The following is a 22,707-nucleotide window of genomic DNA, read 5'->3' as shown; positions in this document are numbered from 1 at the left end:
CCAAGAGGAAGTGTCTACTTGAGATTATCTCCCTTTTCTCGGCTTTGTCACAATGTTCACAATCCCAGTGGTTGTCTCCCTTCCCCAGGTTTCTCTTCCTTTTATACAATGTTCACAATCCCATGGGTTGTCTCTCTTACCCAGGTTTCTCTTCCTTTTACACAGCCAACCGGGGGTCAAACTTCTCTCCAGTACTGTGATTAAGAAGAGGAGTTACAACTGTTCTTCTTATATGGGTTTGGGTGCGAGTCACAGACTCGCCTAGCACACACAATTCTCTTTCCAGGTAGACTTGGTGTACTCTCCTGCAAATGCCTACCTTCTGCAACAACAGTCCTTCTTGACGTGGGTGCGAGCCCCAGACTCGCCTAGCTTTAACAGTTCTCCTTCTAGGTAGACTTGGTGTACTCTCCTGCCAAGAATGAACTATTGCACCACCCAGGTACTGTGAATATGAAGATAAGCAAATGATGTATTTCCTTCAGTACTCCTCTTTCTAGGTATGCTTGGTTCACTCTCCTGCCAAGCACTACCATATACGATCAAAGATGTAACAGCCCCTTCACTATTACTTTCAGGGTCCCAGACCCTAGGTTCAGAGAAGTTCTATCGCCTTTTGACTTGCCACCACCACTTCTGCTTATCAGGGTTCCAGAGCCTATGTTCGGGGTATTTTTTCCCCCTTTTGTCTTGCCACCACTTCTGATACCCAGCAGTTCCCTCCCCTTCGTGTACCTGTGTGTTTGGTCTTCGAGGGCATCCGCTTTCTCCCAGCTTCCTCCATCATCCCCAGAGCTCGTGGTGCTTGGTGCAGGCTTTGCCTGGTCTGCGGCAGCTCCGCAGCACCAGCCGTCCTTCAGGAAGCTGTTGCGCTTCCAAAGTTTAAGGAACGCCCATCACCTGCTTCAGCCAGCCTGCTGTCCCCTCCAGCTTCACAGGACCTGCTCTGGAACTCTCAGCTTCTTCCTGGGTGTCCCAGCTTTTCTCCCATGTCCAGCGGACCACAGTGCTCTTCCTCGCGGCTACTCCAGGGAGGACTGGTTCTCGGGAGTCCTTCTTTGCTTCTTATTTGTTCGTCAGGTTCGCGTAGGTAGAATAGGCTGGTCTGCTCACTGCGGTACCGCAGGGTGCTCTTCTGCACAAAGCCCATCTTCTTTGTCGCATTACTATTCTTCAGGATGTCATGACTGCTCTTCTTCATCTCAGTGTAATTGAAAGGAGGACAAACCTCAACTTGTTTCCATACATAGAAGCATGGAGGATTCTTGCACCATGGAGAGGGTAAGAGGCTGAGGGAGCTGGGATTTTGGTTAAAGTGGAGACGTCTCTCCTAGGATGTCATCCCTCATCCCATGAGGATGTTCCCTCCCCATGTGATCCTCCAGCAGTGCACCACCCCCAAGGGGATTATTGGACTGTCTCTGCAGAGCCCTGGTCACATGAAAAGGGTTCTCCCCCATGGGAGAAGGGACAACCACATCCAAGGGTTCGTCACAACACTTAGTGCATTCCTGAACGCCTCATATTAGCCATGAGTGAGCTTATTCGGCTGAACTCTGAACAACCTGTTCAGGTGTTCAGTACATGATAGTTAAAGGCTAATTAACGTTTCTGTGTTGAAAGGCTTACGGTTTTGCTTCAAGTAACATCTTGTAACGCTTATTGCGTGAAGCTGGTGTGGCAGTTTATCTCACAAAGAAAGGAAAATGAACTTTTTTCCAGCTGATAAAAAAAGCTATTCTTTAAAAAACAATCTCACTGCTTAGATCAGTGTACTGCAGTTCTTTCATAGATACAGGGATGTGACGAAGTCCCTTTCTTTGGGAAGGCTGACTGGGGCTATAGGAGCTCTGGGGCAGATTTCCGCCACCCTGTAGTTAATGTAATGCCCGGAGGTGGGAACTGGTGGGGGCCCCCAGTTTCCCAGGCCCATTAGCAGCCTGGAAAACGTGTTTGCTGCAAAGTCTAAGCTTAATGTTAGGAAAGATTTCCATTTATGGGTAATTTTCCCTCCAGTTGTGAACCCTTCCCACTTTTTGCTGTTGTCTGACCATCCTAGCCTGACTTTTGCCAGTGAAGCCCAGTCTTTTGCTGCACTCCGCTGGGCTTTTGCTCATTTTGTAATGGGGAAACTGACATGCCCTTCAGACTGTCAGTACTGGGAGATTTTGTTTCCTTTAGTGTTTCACTTTGTTGCTACTTTTTAGTAACATTTTATCAGTGCACAATGTACCTTACAGTACAATGCGCTGGGACCTCTTTTTCATTTCTTAGGCCCTAAACACCCTTGAAGGATTTTTGGTAAATGTACAAGTGTGCCCAGGACAGAGCTCGTGGCAGCAGTTACTTTTAAAGCATTTTTTACCCTTTTCTATTTTCCATACCGCGTTTACTGCGTTTGGTCCAGGACAGTGGCCAGTGCCTAAAATGGCCATGCCACAAGGTTCTTTGTTCTGACCTTTGGTAATTTTGTCCCTTTGCCTTCCCGAGGTCGAGCCAACCCGACCCGGAAAATTCCTTATTTGGTCATGCAGACGCCCGCACAAAACCGAAGCATTCACAGGCTTCTGAATGCCTTGTGTGTGTGTTTGCGCCCAGAATATGGGCTTGAGCTGTGTAGTTCCAATACACATCCTAGCTGCCAGGATGTCTGGTGTGCTGGGAGTGACCGGGACCCCTATGGTCCGTGATTGGTCCACGTCTGCGATGGCTGAATGTGAGCAGATCTCCTGTTAGTTACTCTTCATTTTGGCACAAAGGAGATTCTGGATAAGAAAAGGCACCGTACACCCATTCCAGGTCGATCTTCTGAGTTCACAACGAACTTAGTAAAGGAGCCAAGTATTCTGAACCACTGAAGCAGATCCGTGGAACCGCTGGTGACCCACTGGAAGGTTTGGCACCCTGACCCTGCTGTTGTCCCGCTGGAGCCCCTGTTTCGCATTGATCATAGAAGGCCTGTAAGGGCGCTTCGACCCATTGGAATAGTGGGACTAACTATTCTCTGCACCTCCTGCTTAACCTTCAAACGAGCCTGCTCGGAAGTGTTCCTGGACCGCCCAGTGAACTGACTAGCTCGTACGGGACCTTTGCTCTGGAACCGCTGATGTCTTGAGTTTCGACTTGAGCCTTTGGAGACTGTAAACTCTGGGTATAAGGCACTCTCCCACCGAGTTACGTACACCTAGCATTCCTAGGTCTGAAATTAGGAGAGTACGCCTCAACCCGACCATATGCTGTCAACGTGTGGCTCAGCTGTGGTGACTATCTCTGTGGGTGCCTTGCTGGTGTGCTCCACTGTTCCCCAAGACTCGCTGCAGTAGATATGACCTGATACCTTCACCATGAGCGGAGAAATCACCACTGTCCCGCCACAGAATAAATTCCGGAACGCAGCCCCTGAAAGCTGCATAGCCGCGCAACTGCAGGATTTGAACCTGCGAACAAACTGGACTGAACTGTCGAAGTTTGGTCCGGAGTGCGCTAAGGGTCAGTAAGTACTTGCATCCCTTTACGGTGGGTTCTGGCGCATCCATAGACTTTTATGCACGAGTGTCCCCTGAGGACCACTCTCCTTTGTCGAGGTAGCCTGTGCTACTGAGCTATTCCCAATTCTTGCAACCTGTTCTGCCCTCTTGGGGAGACCCTCCTTGAATAGTGGGAAGTTATTCTTCATCACCTCACCCACCTTCCTGAGCCAGTACAGCCTCCTGAATAAAGACCTGTTTTTAACTTAACCGCAGATTCAAGTTTCTCCGGCACTGAATGTACTGTTGAACGTAAGGCTCCACACTTCCTAGGGACTGGACTGCCTATTAGGGTTTGAATTGTTGAAGAACTGCCTAAAATATATTCGCACTTTGTGACCCTTTTCTTTGCAGTTTGTGGATCTCTACGTGTGTAATATTCTTTTAGGCCACTGTTACTGTATATATGTTTCATAGTTATTGTTAGACTTGTTAAGATTGCTGAAGATTTACTGTGTGTTTGAGTTAAAAGGCCTTCAATAAATGTATATGTATTTTTGATATATACACCAAAACAGAGTAATTTGTGGTGTCGTTTACTGTGTGTGCTCTTTGTGGGCTTTTGATCACCCTCGCCCCTCCTGAGACCTAGTCTTGACCGCCGCCAATGCTACCTTGATTGGTCTGGCTTTCCCAGAAGATTACCCTGTTCCAAGAAACTAGGCTCACCTTCTGAACCTCTGCCCACCAGTTCAGAGTTCAGAAATCCACCTTAACACTTAATTATAGCCCTTGAACAACATTGTTTCCTAAAGCCCATAGACTCAATGGTAAGACACAGTTCTGCTATTTATTTAACAGAAGCCCAGAATTATTGAGTGCTGGTTCATCCTACCTTCCTATGCCAAACGTCTCCTAAAGCTCATCACCCAACTGTCACGATAAAGTTCCTGTCTACCTAAACCTCCCTTGAACTGCAGTGCTCCTTGTTACCAATGTCATGAAGTGGAGTGTGATCAACACACATACGTCAAGGAGGATTCTTTGCAATGATATACTTATGGGAAAATAAGCTGGACATATACAACATAACATATTTTTACCAAATGCATTTTCATCCCTTGACCTTTTTCCCATGCCCTTCTTTGCCGGTTAGGAAAGAATAAAGAGAAATTACTGGGACTGACAGTCAGGTTGAGGGTGATAGTTCGGTGGGGGTGATTCCCTGGACCCTGTATAAAAGAGGTGGTTAGATGGACTCTTCCTTGTCCTTTTCCCTGTCCAAACAAAGGAGAAAGCAAATAACAGGATGGTTTCTCCTTCAGTTCCCACAAATGCAAATCAAAAGAAAGGTCTTAAGTTTCAACATGGGCAAACCAAAAGTATCTACGCAAGGGTTTCAAAGTTCACTTAATTCCAGGTCCTGACCCGCAATCCTTGGGAGAGGAAGGTGTCCAGTCCCTCAGGGTCTCAGGTGTTTACATGTCCCAATACATCTTTTCAGATCCTTCTTAGCCATGATTTTCCCTGCCACCTTCTCAGTCTGGTGCCTTTTCCAGGGTTTGCACATTGCTGTTGTCCAGATCTGGACAACCACTGGAAAGCGGCTGGGTCTCATCAAGCTTGGGCCCCAAAGTCTCTCGCTGATCTTTGCTTGGTTGGCTGGCTTTGGGGGAGGGACTTCTAACTCTAATACGGGCAATATCTCCCTGAAACCCAGAAACCCACTCTTGCTAATCTCCTCACAACTATGCAACCGTCCTCTGAGACCCTCTTATGTTCCACTATCTCACACTACTATAATGTTCCTCACTCTGAACTCCTCTCATCTCCTCAATGCATGCTTGTATCGCCTGTTATACACCCAGTGCTTAATTTGTGTGGGGGGGGGGGGGGGGGGTGAGGTTTGCCAGGGCTCAGCCCTGGCTCTTGTTTCTGCGCCACGGCACTTTAAAAAAAAATCAACTTTATTAACTTTTTCATTGTTACAAAAAAGGTACAGCCAAAAGTGCGATACCATCCACAATAGATGCTTAACTCTGGCCAGTCAAAACAACACCCTTAAATGCCCCCCTGGTATAGGCTATGATCTCCGTCTGAACCGAGTAAGTCCACCAGCATCACAGTCTGCATCAACCTGGCCAGTGCATCAGCCTTCCATCCACCCCCTCCCCTTCTTCCGGTGTCACTTCAACCTTTAACATTTATTTATTTAAACTTTTATAACGTGCCACATGTGGAGGGCACAGGGCACACATAAAAGACGGACAGAACAGACAAACGGTTTGGAAGAAGGCATTAAAGTGAGGAGTCAGTCAAGTGGGGGATGAGCGATTGATTTGCGCCCTATAAAATGAAAGCATCCCAAGAAACTCCACCAAAATCCTTACTGCACCCTATCTTGGCTCCCACCCCACCACTCCCCTTCTGTAGGCATGTACCTCTCCTAAAATTAAACCCATTCTGTCTCAACATTAACTCCACTACCATGAACGTCTGCCGTGATACTCTCCATTACATATATATTCATTGCTGTGTTTATCCATTCCTTTTTACCCGGAAGCAGCACCCTCTTCCAGTGCATCACCAAACATGCCCTTCCCGCCAACAACAAACTGTGCGCCAGATGCGGCAGGCTACAGTGTTCCCCCTCGCTACCCTCCAAACTGAATAATACCAGTAACGGTGTCTTTGTCCAAGAAACTCTGTCCAATTCTTTAATCCATCCTAGTACCTCTTAATCCATCCTAGCACCTCATCACCTGCACCCTCTCACAGCCCCACCACATGTGTCAATAATCAGCTCAAGCTCCACATTCCTGCCAACAAACATTTTACAAAGTCTTTCCAGGTCATACTGCCACCTGTGTAATAGCTTAATTGCATGGAGCTTGTATTGGCACACAATCAAGACCCTGTACGCACCACAATACATTTTATGCCATAGTGGTGCATCCATTTCCAGACCCAGAACCCTTTGCCAATGATTCCGAAGCCTTTCTATGTTCCCCTTCCTTGCCTCCACCAAAGCACCATATAAAGCTGAGATCGGCCCTTTCATCTCCCTTTGGGAGTCTCCTACTTTATCCAAGGGGGTGAGCTCCCTCTATCGTATCCTTCCAGGACTCAGATGTAATTACTCCCTTCAGTTGCAGGTATGAAAAGACAAGACAACATCCCAATTCCTAATGCTGCCTCCTAATCCACCAACAGGATAAACTGACATGGGCCTCCTTACGAGTGTGCTGGACCGGTAACACCGCCGTTACTACCGGACCGGCGCATGACTTCCAGGAATACCAGGGTCGTAAACCTCCAAAATTTCTGTGAAGCCAGTCGTCGGAAAAATTCACAAGTCCGGCGGCAGCCTGCTGGTTTTATCGGCACAGCCACTGCCAGACTTGTATTGAGGCCCCATGTCTCCACAATTGACTAACCCTTGTTAAACCTGCCTCAAACCAGCTCTGAAACCTCTCCAAATTAGGAATACAGTCCCTTGCACCAATTGCCCACAGATGGCACAGCAGAGAGGGTCAAGTCGTCACTCCTTTCATCTCGGGCCCTTCCGCCAAACGTTATAAATGACCCCCAGGATGGGATGTTCTCTGATCCTTCTTGGGATCTGGTCTCTTGTCACCCACAACCATTCCCCTACTGTCACCGGCCTGAGATGAATATTTTCCACCTCCACCCATTGGTATTCCCGCTGTTCCCTCAAATTTGGAATCAGGATTCAAATTTGCGCCACCTTGTAGTACAGGAAAGGGCCTGAAAAACCCACCCCTCCTTTCTCGTTCGGAAGCACCAACACCTCATATACCACCCTGCCCTCTTTTCCCTGCCACTAGAACTTCAAAAGGCACCCCTTTACCTCCCAAACATAGAGTCAGGGATCTGAATAGGAAGCATCTGAAATAAGTATGAGATCCTGGAGGGCAATTCATTTTTAAGGCATTCAGTCACACCAATCATGACATAGTTAATTTCCCACATTCCTCCATGTTGCCAAACAACTTCCATAACAGATGGTGTTTCGAGGGGGGGAATTTGCTTCATAAAGTCTGCTTATTTCCCATGTAACATTTATGCACAGGTAACGCAACTGATCCTCAGTGACCCTCATCCCAAGGGGGCCAACCTCTGTAGATCCCCCTCACCCACATGGTCTAACGGGAATAGTATAGACTTCCCTTCATTTATCTTAAAACCGGAGAGCACACCATATTTTTCTGCCCACTCCACTACAGTTATGACCGATGTTACTGGGTTCCTGAGGTGCAACAGTCTGTCATCCGCATATAATCCCAATTTGTATTCTGTTCCCCCCACCTCAATGTGAGCCAAAGGTTCAACAGAAAGAGCAAAGAGAATCGGCTAAAAGGGACAACCATGCCTTGTGCGTTTTCCCAACCACAGAGAAAAACACCCATTGGTAGCCACACCTGCCTTTGGGTCCTAATATAAAGCTATGATTCCTTGCCGTAATGTTTCCCCCACTCCAAACTTGATGAGGGCTGCCTTTAAGCAATCCCAGTCTACCCCATCAAATGCCTTCTCCGCATCAACCGACAGGAGGGTTAGGCTATCCCCCCCCCGCCCTGGGCCCATGCAATCAGGTGTAGGGATTTTTCGCATTGTCTGCTCTTTGTCGTCCCCTTATGAAGCCCACCTGGTCCAAGTGTACCAACCACAGCATATAAACATCCAGCCTTGAAGCCATGACACGAGTAAGAATCTTTGCTTCCACATTGAGGATCGAAATTGGCCGATGCGAACCACAGGTCTCTGCCCTCTTTAGGTATTACCGAAATGAGAGCATGCTGTAAAAAAACAGAAGTTGTTTCCCTGTCGGCCCGCCGGGGATCCTTTACTCAGGTGGCTAGGGCACAGTCATCACCTTTGGATCCAGACCCTGGGGGTGGATCAGTGTGGGAGGATCCACCTGAGTGGGGCGTTCTGGGGGAGTGGGGAGGAAATACGCGATGGCGAGACGTGGTATTCCCCCCCTTTCCTACACCCTTGTCCAGTCCTATTTTGTAGGATATTCCAACTCCCAAAGTCCCCCTCCCCCTTTTCCTACACAAACACTGAGCCGAGGAAGAGGAGGTCTGAGTCTGAAAGCATTAACACCCATGCAATACACTGGACATGTCCCGCTAATGAAATCAGTGAGGGTCAGGAACTTGAGTTTAATCGCCCACACCTAGCACCTATTAACTCCACCCCGCCCCTCACATGGTTAAAAGGTGGAACACTGTGACACACTTTGAGTGAGGCGATGCACGAGAAGGAGCAAATCTTCCAGGGCATTGGCGAACCAGGCGAAGGAGTGAGGTAACGCAAGGGGCTCGACTGAAGTGGTGGGGTGACCGAGGGTCCCTCAGCGAGAGTTCCTTGTCTCCTAAAAATCATGAAGGTTAAGAATTCCAGTCCAGCTGGAAAGAGGAGATGCTCTACAGAGCGCTACAAGGTTACCAGCCACCCCCTGGGTGAACAGAAGAGCTGGGGATGAACAGAGGCGGCTGTGGTAACGGCTTGACTTCCAGATTAAAAGACCCAGAGAAACAAAGTGTCTTAACACGACCAGTGAGTTGATGGAAGCACTGAAAGTCTGGTCTGTGTTTAAGAAGAATGTTTGCAACAATATCCGAGAGATGAAGGTTAGGTTTGTGCCGATAAGACGCGAGAGAAAATGAGCCCATTGTTAAGAACTTTCAATCGAAGGTACAAAGTAACAGAGTGGTCTGGCGATAGGAGATTGCCCAATCGAAAGTCTTTGTGAAAGCTTGCGAAGCTGAAGAGGCAGCAAGAAATGAAAGAGAGAGATTTGTGTAAAGCGCATGAAAGAAGTTATAACTCTGGAATAAGAACTTTATAGTTTGATACCGGCAGAGGGAAACTTGAGTTATTAAATTAACCTTGCCTAACGGAAAACTACAAGTACCAAGAGGCATTGTGAAAGACGTAGTGAACGAGAAAAGCATCAAAGCATTGTGTTAAGGGCCGAAGTGGTTATGCAGATATAAAGCCAAATCCTTGCAGGCTCGAAGTTTTCGACAAACTGAACAAGTGAAAGGGGACTTGAACTCGACAGAGGGAAGTCGGGGGAAAAGTGATGATGAAAGCTAGGGGAAGGTATCCCCAAAGAGAAAATTGCAAAGTTGAGGAGGGTTGATCCTGACTGAGGGAAAACTGTGATGTGCTGGAATTGAAAGGTTTGAGCCTGACCAAGGGGAGCCTATCTTGAACTGTGACCAGCTATCGTATTTGAAAACTTTTTGTTGAACTGAGTAAAAGGTATCCTGGACTTGGTTGAAGGGACCCCGAGAGGTTAAACCCCAAACTGGTGACACAAGACCGGAAGGTGGAGCCAAATGCCCAGTTGTGTTTGCTAGCCAAAGTGTGTCCGTTTGTCAAGTGTTCTACCAAACCCTGTGCTGCACAACGTGGGGTTGAGAGTGCACCCCGATTGCCATTCTGACCTTTTCTTTCAACACTGATTTTTCCTTTTGATACATTTTCCTTGTCACTTTAGTTGCATTAGAATGAGGGCAGGCAATAGGTTTTTCTAGGTTAACTATTATAGTTTTGGGCAAAGACTGACTAGAATTGTTTTCTTTATTATTTGATGGTAGAGTACACTCCCATTTTAGCTATAGGGCCAGATAGGAGTTTTCCAACCCTCTTGAAAGTTACAATAAAGGTTTTGAAAACATGCAACTCTTGTGTCAGTGTCAACTTATGATACCATGCCTCCCTCAGATATGGTGTCGGGAATGGGATGCAACTCAATTGAGACAAGTTGGGGAACCATACAATTTCAGAAACCCAGTAACCAAGCCTCAGACTCCACCACAACTACAACATAGTCTATCGCCTTTGATATATGCAGCAGTAGGGAGGCGACCATCCCCCCAGGGAAAAGAGGACTGATTCCTACTGACTTAGTTCTAATACCCCCGTTGGTTGTTACTTTAGGCTTTCCCCCAAATCGGGCTTAGCCTGGAAATTTGGCTTGAATGTACTTGCAGGAGTTATATTTTACAGCACCATTGATTGGATGTGTTAATGAATTTTGGCTGCATCTGTAACCTGCGGAACCCCTTGCCTGCCCTGCCCTGTCCCGTCCCCTCCCCTCCCCCAGAGTAGTGGGGATAGGCCCATTCAGGGGCAGGTGACCTGAACACCCTGACCCTCGTCAGAATCTACTCCCTGACCTGGATCCAGCTGTATGCCATTTTCCTGCTGAACTACTGGCGGTGAGTGTCTCTGCCTGCCCCCGCCCTCTGACCTTGCAGGCTCCGTTGCCTGCCTGATTCCTCCTTCCATCCCGACCCACTTAATTAACTATTTTCGGCCGCACCATGGTTTGCTTTTATTTAATTGATTTTGCAGCACCATAGATGGGATTACTTAATTAATTTCAACTGCCCCATGGTATTTTATTTAATTTGCGGCACCATGGATTGGATGTGTTAGTCAATTTCGGCCGCATCTGTAACCTGCTTAACCCCTTGCCTGCCATGTCCCGTACCCTGTCAACTCCCAGAGTAGTGGGGATAGGCCCGTTCAGGCCCAGGTGACCTGAACACCTCATTTAAGGAACCTCCCCAGGACAGCCCTCTGCTAAGGGAAGCTCCTACAGAAGCAGCTCCAGATGGTGTCTGCCGGTGTCCGCAGGAGAAGCAGGCAGCCACCTCAACAATTGCCCACCAACACTGCCCAAAGGAGCCACCTCAATCAGCCACACTAGCATATTAACCTTTCATTCTCATTTATTCACCGAAAAGTAAATCATAGACTTCCCCACTGCCACTTGTGTGACGCATCTCCACGCCACTTTAAACTCAAGGCGCAGGAGGGTGGTGTCTGGCACTTGGCGCTCTCTGTTACTGTGGCCTGCTCCCTTTGATTCCCCTCCAAGCAGCAGCCCATTGTGCTATCGTGCTCCACCCTCCCCCCACTACTCTTTTGGGTGATTACCAAAGCATAATACCACTCAAAGCTGTGACCAGACATGAGGCCCACAAGACTCATTGCACTAAGGCAACCCTTTGCCCATTGCAGCCCCTAAGGTAGAGGAGCCAAGATGACAGACTAGTCCTGTAGAAGCGACTCCCAACAATGTGTGCATGCGTCAGAGGGGAAGCAAGCAGCCGTCACCCAGCAGCGACTAACAAGGTACGTGGGCTGCATATTGCTCTACGCGTTTCGGGAAATGAACTCTTCGGAAGTGAAGAATTCTATTTTCATATGCAACACAAATGTTGCTGATTAATGCTATTTTTGGACTTGTGATATTCTGTAAAAAATGACATTTTTTTAATAAATCGATTATCACTTTAATGATTACTAACAAACTGGATATACTTTCTATTTGAAAATGTAATGAGAAAAAGTGAGACTATTAAAGATCTAAAAACTTTTATTTTTAAGAAGAAATATATTTTTGGTTATTTGTTGCTCTTTGCACAGAAACAAGCGGGTGTGCAAGGGACGGGAGTGTTTCACAAGACTGTGGACATCTGTTGTTCTGCTTGTTCAAAACACAACCTAGTGTCAGGGTTGATTTTCTCCCCTGCACCCCACTACATTTAATGAAACCGTAAAGTTTTAAATTAATAATAAGAACAAGGTGTGCCATCAGATAACAGGAGAGTGGTTAGTGGGTTAGGAGCTACCCGCCCAATGTGTCACTGACGTGCAAGAAGATATTTGGGGCCTGGCACTTGTCTTCGTACAAATTGACCACTGTATACACCACAATGGTCCTTCTGGCATATAGGGCACCTGGGGTACCTTTCCTCTCTGTCCTTTCCAGGCTTTGCCTCTTCTGCATCTGCTCCACCAATGTTTTCCCCACTTCTTGGAAGTTCACTAAATCCTTGTGATAGCCCGCCACAAATAACTACGCTGACTCCTAGAGTAAATTCAAGGGTGTTTATTAAAGACCTTTGATGGTCAAAATGGTTGATTTGCATGGTTCTTTGGGTTCTAATGGAGCTGGGGATTTTGGCGCTAGGGCCGGCCCTTTCCTCTCTCGACTTCCCCGGGCTTGGTTCCCACCTCCCTAGCCCAGATGTCCGTATCGGGGTGGTTAGTAACTCTCAGATCAATAATAACTATCTGTCTTTATTCTTCTCTACACTTTAGGTTTTTGCCCTGGGACGATGGCTACTGGACTCCCTAGGGAACTTCTAAATGTCCCTCTCCTGTCATTGGTTAGAATTCAGGGAATAGGCAATGGTACCTTATTTCACCCAGAGTCACGCTCACACCTTTTACACCCTCTCGTAACTGACCCTTCTCTATACTTATCTCTTAAGCTGTTCTCCTCCCACCACATTACTGTCCCTCCAATCTCTCACTCCGCCTTTCCACCTCCACCCTTTGATTTTACTTCCTTTCCCACTCTTTTTCTTACTCCCACTTGTACCTCCAACTGTCCCTCAACCTCTGTTGTTTGCTTTCCCTTCTTCCTCTCACTCTACTCTCCTCTCCTCTTACTGGTTCTTCATTTAAACGTCCGTCTACACTAATATCTACTCCTATTCTCCCATTCACTGTCGCTCTTCCTGCTCTACCTCTACCACTTTTCCTATTCCGCTACTACCACTACCTCCCTACTACCAATGTCTTCCTCTCACCGGACCTCCAGGGAAATTGTGCCTTGCTCACCTCTCTCCCTAGACCCTGGTCAGAACCCCAGGGACACCCAGGGATAAGGTGCCCTTCACATCCCTATACTACCCACTACCACCTATCTCCTTCACTCGCTACTACCACTGCCTACTTTACTTACTTCCAGTTACTACCACCATCTCTACCACTACTTCCATCTGCCAATACTCCTACTCTTTCTGTAAGACACACACTCTCCCTCTCTCACACAAACACTCCACAGACCTCCTACTTAACTATAGCCTCCACATTCCAGTCGCTCTCACCTTCTCTGGTCTCTTGGACGTCCTCTGCTCCCGGTCCTCACCCAAATGCAGCCCACTCCAAGCAACTCCCAAGCTCCCTCTTATATATCCCTCACCCTCTCTGGATTGGCCACTTACCAATGGCTTACCTTGCTTTCAATGGGTGTCACAGGGGAGGACTTGGAAGGTTACATAAGGGCTTTAAACCCTGCCCCCTTTTCACACGGCTTTGCTGTATAGGGAGCTTCCCTTGGTCGGTTGGTTGTTCTTCTTTTCTGGTCTTTGGTTTTTCTTGCATGGATGTTATGCAGCGGGATTCCAGGCCCTGCCATGCAACCATATTGGCAGTAAAGGCAATGGTGGGAGGAGGCATGTCTATACATTCTCTGGTACCCAGGGTTGTTGGGCACTGGGCTCCCTCCCACCCCTGACAGGACTGGAACAACGGCCCTGTCACATAGCAAACTACCACCTCATCAGGCTCTCACTCCACTTGCTCATTATACTTCCTGTGTTTCACCACCTCCTTCTAGTGTGTCTTCACCTTATCCTAATATCTCTCCTGTTTCACCACCTCCTTCTGGTGTCTCTCCACATTGGTCTACTGTTTCTCTTCCTATCCCCCTTTTGGCTCCACTAACTCCTTCACCTTCTGTTTCCCGCTTTTGTTTCTAATCTCCTTATTTTCTCCTCCAGTTCACCTCCTCTTCTCAATTCCAAGAAACTTCCTCTCCTTTCCCCCAATTCCTCTATTCTCCATCAGCTTCCCTCACAACAAACTCCTCCTATCCACTTCTCTCTCCAGCACAACACTCCATACCTCTACTCTCTTTAGACTCCCACACCCTTCTGACAACTTCTGCTGCCTTAATGGGGGCCTTGTCCCACCTCCCTGGACCTCCCGTTCTCATGGTCAACCAGATATTGTGGAAAATGTGCCAGTAAATGTAATTAGTCTGCTTGATATCTCAGGCAGTCCCCTGACCGCTTTGTTTGCCCCTCCCCTTTTCCTTACAACTCTGACCAGGTCACTTGGCCGGGCCTTAGATTGGGGTTTTACATAATTTGATAAATAGGAGAAACCACTGGCTTTGTGCATCAGAAAATTAATTTATAGGAGCGGGGCAAATAAGGCAAACACTGCCCACGGGGTCCCACTGTGTGCACTCAGACAGTATTCATCAATGAGTCAGTCCCAAGCTAACAGCAAGCTATCTTTCTAGGTAAGGTAGTAGAGCGGAAAGCTTAATCTCGGGAGCGCAGCAAGAGTGATCTAGGACTACAATGAGTCCACGCAGAACACCAATAGACAGGCAAGTACAAAAATATACATTTATTTATTAGACCTTTGAAATACACACTAAGTAATTAATACTTCTACCCAAATATTGTCACACACATACTATAAAACAGATATATACATTCACCATTTGGAGAGAAAGAAGGAATACACTTCAATAACCAGTAAAGTACTTATATGCATGAATATCAGCAAACACACTTGGATAAACAGTCAGAAGCGCTCCCCCTAATACTTAATGAGTCCAATCCTAAGATGGTCTGTGGGCTTGTGGCCTAATGTCACCAGTTCCAAAGTTTTAGTTCACAGGTATGTTTATTAAGGGATTTGGATGATGTCAGTGGTTATGATTCCAAAGTCAACAAGGTAAGGCGACTCTATCCCAGCCACCAGGATAGGCCTAGGAATGGATCCTTGACCAGACCTCCATGGACCAAAGTCAGGAAAGAGTAATATTTAGGGACAGGACTTTATGCCCATGTAACCCTATCGAGAACAGGGGATGAATGAGACAGGTATGTTAACTTATCCCATCCCCCCTCAGCCCCCTGACTCCTGACTCCGATTTCTCCAGCGACCACTGCTGAGTTCCAAGAATTCACTCGGAATGGCGACTGCTGCAGCGAGGTACCCCAGGAGAGAGCTGGTCAGCCCACATGTTGGTCTAGGGGCACTTCTGAAGGCTCAAAAGGCAGGGGCCAAGACTGGTTGTTCCCACCGTTTCAGGGGTCGAAGCATCGATGAGGGGAGCAAGGCTTCACCAGGACTTCACTGGAGTTGGTGCTGGTCAACTGCCACGGTCATCCTTGGGTCGTCAACGGGCTGCTCTTATTTGTAGAGGACTTGGCTTTAACAGTGATCTGAAGAATGGCTGCAGGAGTCCTCCTTTTATCCACGATCTGGACTGGAAGCTCACCCAGGTCCACCAATTGTAAGAAACTGCACCATTCAAACAGCCAGTGGCTATCCAATCTTGCATAGCCACTGACCACCACATCTGCCCAGCAACTGACATTCAGGCACGTGGATGTGTAGTAGGACCAGACAGTCCCAGCCCCCACATACAAGCACACACAAACTGCTGCTTTGCCCGCAAAAGCAGCAGCTTTCCCTGGGAAAGGGCTTCTCATATATGGCATTTTCTGACCTGAGAAGGCAGGAAGAGTGTCAAAGAACAATATGGCTAAAGGACAAGCAAATACCTTGTGGCATGGCCATCTTGGGGCGCTAGCCACCTTTAGTATCCCTTTGCAGTAAAAGCAAAAGTGCACCAGTAAATAAGTATATAAAACGGTAGAATCATCCACTACCACATGCTCACCCTAGACACATTATAAAAGTAACCAAAAAGCCATTATAGCAAAAATTATGATACAACGCATCCTAGCCTCATTTCACTTCAAGGTGATGTGTGCAATTGTAGCAAATACAAGGAATACACCAGGAGAGACATAGTCTCTCGGTATTTATAGTCTTATTGAATAATCAGTCTCCCAATAAGAATGAGCAACATGACAAGGGAAGTAAAGCAGAAGGCTTTACTTCTCTCCAAAAAGTCGGGTCAGGAGTCTAAACAAAGCAAAAAGAAAGGGTGTCCCACAGAAGTCTATGGGAGGAAAGCAGCAAGTAGAACACCTTTCTTAACAGCACTCAACATTTTGCTCCATGGAACCATGCTGACAATTTCGGTACCAGGTAAAACCACTGAGAACCCAAGTTTGAATTGCATTAACCAATCCCTGTGCAGCGTAGGCTGCATGCCACAGCTGAAAGTAGTTCATTCACAGACGCAGGATCGAGGTCAGCAGGAGGGTAAGAGACATTCAGTGCAAGCTTGAGTGTAGTGAGCAAAAGGAGTCTCACCTAGCCACAATGATAACTGGTTCAGGCAACGAAGGCCAGCAATCGAAAGACAAACAGCAGAGCAAGATGGGAAAAGCAGAGAGCATCCGAAAGCAGGTTTGTGGAAGAAGGATTAATAGAACATGAAGTTCTGAAGTGGGGAGAGAAGAGTAAATAAGATGGAAGAGATCTGGAGTGCATAGTAGAGGTGCTGGAAGGAGATTGGAGGGCAGAAAATAGAATAAAGAAGGTGGGACAGATCATGAGGGTATAGGTGCTAGGAAAGAAGGTGAAAACTGGAGGGAAGAGGTGAAGGGCAGAAAGAGGCAGTGAAGAATGTTGGGAGCAGGCAACATACCTAGTTGAGACTACATAATCTCAAAATGACTTACACCTTAGTGAGAAGCTAAGAGAGAAAGAGAATGTGAGAAACCAAGGTGGTGAACGTCAAAATCACCCACAGACGAGAAGCTTGCAGTGAAAGTGAAGCTGAGCCAGAATGTTGCAGTGCACTGAGGAGTAAGAGAAAAGAGAAAACAAGACTGAAAGGGAATCTGCACAAGAGGTGGAGGGGAGACTACAGCGAGACAGTGAAATTAACACTTGTCCTTCATGTGCTGCAAAGACTTTGGCAGAGACTCCTGTGCATTTTGCAGCGGCCTAGGCTTAATTCACCCTGGGCCCGGTGAGATTTGGAAAAAAGGTAAATCTAGTCTGCCCACAGGTACGATGGGTGGAGACACCCATTTTGAGAGACCTCAACATTATATCTAATGTGACGAGGACAGAAAGGTTCAACCCAGTCAAGTAAGAAGTGCAGGGGACCCTTAAAACACCATTGATGGTGAGTGACTGAGGTTTGACTGCCAGAAGTCAAAGCCCCACTAAAGTGAGGAATGGATTGACAGATTACAGGCCTCAAGCAAACTGGAATTCCACACTTTAAGTATTATTTGAACAAGCCTCATTCATCAGTTCAGCTCATCCCAATCCTTTGTAATATTTGAAAAATTCCAATCCTTTGTAACATTTGAAAAATAAACCTGTCTGAACCTTTTATCTTGAGCACTGAGTTGTCTGTTGATTCATAAGCTATGACCGCTCCCCTGTAGCCATATACCCACATGGTTACAGGGCACCTAAACTCCATATCAGGGTCTTCAAAGCCATCTGTGACAGGACACAAGTGTTCACTTCCCATTAATACTAATCCTAAACCTGCCAAAAGGGATTTTCAATGCCCAGATATTGAGGTAATTAAACAAGGGGCCTTCCACAAATACATTGGGACAACACCACCAGCCCATATTTAGAGTTTCAAAGGTAGGGGCATTATTTGTAAAAAGTAGAATGGCCCAAAGGCTGTCTCCCCCCCCCATTCTCCCCTAATCCCTGTATGCGTTTTACTAAACAACTCTTTGTACATAAGTCTTTGGTCAGAATGCATTTGAAGTGTCTGCCTAGATTTCCTGGCTGTATAAGTTGTATTTTCCATGTCAATTTCTCATGAGGTGACCTGACACCCTCACTAAATCCTGTGACTGGAAAAAGGATTCCCTGGGTCTTTTCTCACGGTCTATAATTCGGCAATTACTCTACGTGGAGTAGGTCCAAGATGTGAAGCAAGCTTACGAATCAGTTACCAACAAAATATTACCCACCTAAACAGTACTCATTTAAGCAGAGTTAGAGGGAAGGATTTGTGCATTTTGCTTGCTTGACATGCAACACTATTCCCTAGCCCAAAGGCCTTTTTAGTGGCAAATGCCTGCCTCTAAATATTATTAATGGCAATCATGCTCATATAAGCATCCTCAGATGGATGAATGACTGCATTAGGCATGCACCAACCCTGCCTGCCTATTTAGAGGTAAATGCCAGTCAAATCTTTTCTCTGTTGTAATATTCCCAACCTCAATCATAGTCGTGTAAGGAACCTGAGAAAGTGAATTACTACCTCATGCATGCTAAGACTGACTGTCCCAGCCCTATTATCCTTTCAGCATTTAATGCCTGAGAGGAACTTTCCATATTGTAATATTACATACCTCAACAGTAATCATTTTACTTGCATATGAAGGATGGAAAGCAGGTCTGACGTGTGCCCCGGTGCTACAGATGTTACAATGTGCCATGAAATGTTTGTTATCCATGTCAATGGTACTTATTTTAGCTAATTTAGTAGAGTGGAGCCCTTGATATAACTACCCTGATTGAAATCTGTGACCTGCAGGTAACAGATGTCTGCAGCAACACAAGTAAAATAATCTAAGATATCTTACTGTTGATTTCAAAGTGCCATTTTATTTGGTAACATTTGCAGGAGTGCAGAACTCTAGTTCATATTGCTAACTCTCCAGTTCAGCCTTTGCTCAAGCCATTACTTTCCACTGGCCCTTTCTGCCATTCCTATCGCATGAAATTCCTTTTACTAAGGATTTCTGCCACGGACTTTAGGTAAAGTATAAAGAGCACCATACTGGTGTAGGGATGCATTTGTATTCACTATCAACCTCAGTTCTCTCTTTAATACATTACTTTCAGTGTTAGTATAAATGTTGACTACGATCAAATTTTAAGTGAATTTAGCATATTAACAACCATTTAGTCAGTGCTTGATATTGGAACGCTAATCTATAAAACATTTATAAAAACAATATTGCCTCCTTTCTAAGCTTTTATCATTACAATTGACATGTTCAAATGAAGTTAGGGGTCGGTGGTAGGTTTCCACTCCAGAGAGATTTTGGGAGTTTGCTCAGTAATTCTAAAGAACGCAGTGTGTCCCTTGAGGAGTTGACAGTCCAATATGTTAATAGATTGCTTAGAGGGATATCCTCAATAAGTGGAACATTCACACTCTTGTAAGGCTTCTAAATCAATTGATTGTATCCAATGTGATACATTAAAAGGTAATATTAGTATGTGGTTGAGCCGACGCAGGTTTCGTGTTTGATACTCTATAAAGTCTTTTTACAATCTTGAATCAAATAAGGAAATCCCTCGTATTTAAGTAAAGAAAAAGAAAAATGGAGAAAGGAGTTGAAAAATTCTTCTGCACTCATTTGCAATTCAACACACCAGCCATGTTAGCCTCTTGGAAGGCGACACATGGTGCTACCGGTAAACCTTAGGCATGCAGATAACCTCCCGTGTGCTCACCCATATTGAAATATATGTATATATATATATTTTAAAAAGTAGACAGAATTAAACTGAACATTTACCTGTTTCTTTTACTTTCTTACTTTCTCTAAATTGTACCTAGAACTTGATTTTCACAGTATAGAAGCTACTATATACTCTGAAGCAGAAATCTAAAGTGTTCCCGCAAATTTCTCCTTCAAGTCATATACTTGAAGTTTGGGATGCCTTTTCATAAAGTTTTTTAAATCCTTATACACATACAATGAAAGACTGAGAACTTCAGGATTACCTCACACTTTGGGGTGATCGTTGCCTCATGCAGATTACTAATTACTATATATACAATTTTACTTGAGTAAATACTTTCGTACTAAGATAGTTTGAAACGTATCCATAATTATAACTGCATGTTGTATCTTGCAAAATGTGTTTTGTATTTCTATTCCTTGTAACTCCTTTGTCTGTTTTTAATTTTCTTCTGGTATTGTTATTTACTTACATACAATTAATTTCAGAACAGATTGAAATGAGCCTTGATTAAGCGTGAGCAGATGCAAAATAAGTCTGCTCCTTCCGCCTACACACTATCTTTGAATATAGCAAATTGGATACCTTCAATTGGTTCAGTGGCCTTCCAAGTGCATTACTGGTCCACTAGGGATAACATGTTTTGTAAGTTTACTGAAGATGCTAAGTCAACTTTTGGGATAAAGGATAAAGGACTGAAACATTAATTTTGAAAGCGGGAAAGACCATCAAATTCCTGAGAACACAGACCATAGCTCGTTCTGAACTGTTTGTGAATCTTTCCCAGAAAACACAGTTCATAGACATCATTGCTAGCAGCAAGCAGAGTAGAGGTTTCTGGAGGGGGGAAAAAGCGTAGTAGAGGACAAAATGGTGGGTAGAAATAATAGCAAAATCATGTGCTACTAATATTTTTCACCTTGAAACGGATCAATTATGAGGTTTTAGAGCCTGCACCAGAGGGCTCGGTTGAGTGGTAGATGACTGCTCTCCCAAGTAGGAGTCCCAAGCCATAGGCAAGTGCCTCTGACGAGGATGAAGGTCACCCAGTACACAATCAATCCTGATGACAAATGCTTTAATGCGGGTGGGAAGATCAGCCTCACCTGGGGCTTCTTGTATAGCAGCTTGTCCATCTCTCCCTGACCCGTGCCCACGGTGTCCTCCTTAAAAAGGAAAGCTTGAAATGTAGCTTTTGAAGGCGGTTAGAGCCACCATTGTATGTTTGTTGATTGGCTAGAGAGCTGGAAGCTGTGCGAAGAACAAAGGAGAGGTTTAGAAGTGTGTGCTAGCAGTGTGGTAGCAGCCTGAACTCCAAACTTGCTGATTATCTAAAGAAAAGAAAACCTGCTCTGCTAGTTATTTTTACATCCACTTGTTATGTACCCTCGCCTCTGTCTTACCATCAGCCAATTGTGGGCCAATTGCTACTGTCATTGACTGGCTTCATAATCGGTTTTGCTAAGGTAACTTTCATTTGATACTCATCTTTTTTGTCTGCTCTAGAATGGGAAACACACCTGATTCCGCGTCTGACAATCTGAGTTTCCGTTGTGCCGTGAGCATCAGCAAACAAACAAACAAATCAAAAACTGAATTATGAGCAAAGAAGAAATTAACAATCCTGATCAGAGGTGTTGAATTTCCACCACATCTATCTTGATCACGCATGTTTCTCCTATGGAGATGAGCTATTACAGGGTGATAATTCAATGTTTTTAAACATTGTGAGTACTGCAGTAACTTTTCTTGGAAACGTTGCTGATCTTTCCATGTACGATGTTTAGGAATAAAAATAATTTACAAATTTGTGTTATGATTAATTCGGAGTACTTTCAATTGTTATTTTTATGCCAAATGCTACCATCACAGATAGGCTGACTGTACATTTTGTTGGAATTGTTTATTTTTGGAAAAGTACTAATTTGTATGTTCCCTTTATTTCTGAGAATATGTATCTTGCAACACTCATTGTCAAATCTAACAACTGGTCAATGTCTAGTACCATATTTACAAACTTCCCTGTTAACTGTTTACACATAGGTTAGATTGTAGCTTCTTAGTGGCTAAGCTCTCTGTATAGTCAATCAACTTGTAATTCAAAAAAGGATACTTTGTCCTTATGCATAATCATGAGATGGTACTGTTTGTGCAAAAGCTTTTTATTGGAGCAGTCTCAAAAATAGGCAACGGGTGTTAAATGCAGCAAGAGACTTTTTCAAGGCTTATGTTGGATTAGAGAATTGTATTAAAGTTTACAATGCACCCCCTAAGCCTCTGCACTGTTTTATTTATTTTTTAAAAGCAAAGTAATGATGGTCCTTAGTATAGGTTGTTGTCAACTAATGCATAATGCAAGGAGATACGATGTTTTATGCTGCAGGGGCAACAACCAGTAGATTGCGAGACATTGATAGCTCGCTTGAGGCTTCCCAGTAGCTCCTCACCTAGACACCAAAATGAGCACTGTGTGTTTATCTTGGTGTCTGAAGTCCATGTGCCTCATCCCCTGTCCCTTCGCTCTCCTGTTCCTGCCAAGCAAACAGCCAAAAGCTGTGTTCATGGTGAGAGGAGGGGCTGCACCTAGGCTTTAAGGACTCTGGGCAGTGTCCCAACAATGGTTTAACTATCAATAACAAAAAGAGATAGGAAATGTGTCTTGTTGCCATTGTCGCCAAGAGGTGCAAATGATGCCCGATTAGAAAGGGAATATGTGGATAAATCTGCATGGCATGTGAAACAAAGCTGAGTTTGTGATAATTTCAGTGTGTTTCTTTAGATTTGCTTCGGTTAGCATAACTTTGCATGCTGGTAATTGTAGACTTTCAATCCAAACGGTGAAAATACAGCTACAATTGGTGTGTTTGTGTGTGTGTGTAAATGGAATTTGCAGCGATATGGAGGAGGCCACCTCTACGTGTGTCCCAATAGAGAATTTCAAACGCTAACAGAATTTTTAAATTTAAGTAATTATTTTATTACGCCTGTAACACCAGAA

The 22,707-nt window shown here is 45.3% G+C and overlaps 1 protein-coding gene across 1 annotated transcript in view; it reads left to right on the top strand.

Moving 5' to 3' along the window:
- SUMF2 (sulfatase modifying factor 2) overlaps nucleotides 1-21,982 on the top strand; it is a 236,291-nt gene extending 214,309 nt beyond the window's left edge. Inside the window, exon 9 of the mRNA XM_069614876.1 lies at nucleotides 21,216-21,982. Coding sequence (XP_069470977.1) covers nucleotides 21,216-21,312 — 97 coding nt within the window. The 3' untranslated portion in view covers nucleotides 21,313-21,982. The remainder of the gene's footprint in view (nucleotides 1-21,215) is intronic.
- Nucleotides 21,983-22,707: the final 725 nt, after the last annotated feature.

This window comes from Ambystoma mexicanum, chromosome 9 (assembly GCF_040938575.1).
Source record: "Ambystoma mexicanum isolate Mex_15411 chromosome 9, UKY_AmexF1_1, whole genome shotgun sequence".
In the NCBI taxonomy this organism is placed as follows: Eukaryota; Metazoa; Chordata; class Amphibia; order Caudata; family Ambystomatidae; genus Ambystoma; species Ambystoma mexicanum.
This window is presented reverse-complemented; position numbering and strand designations above follow the sequence as displayed.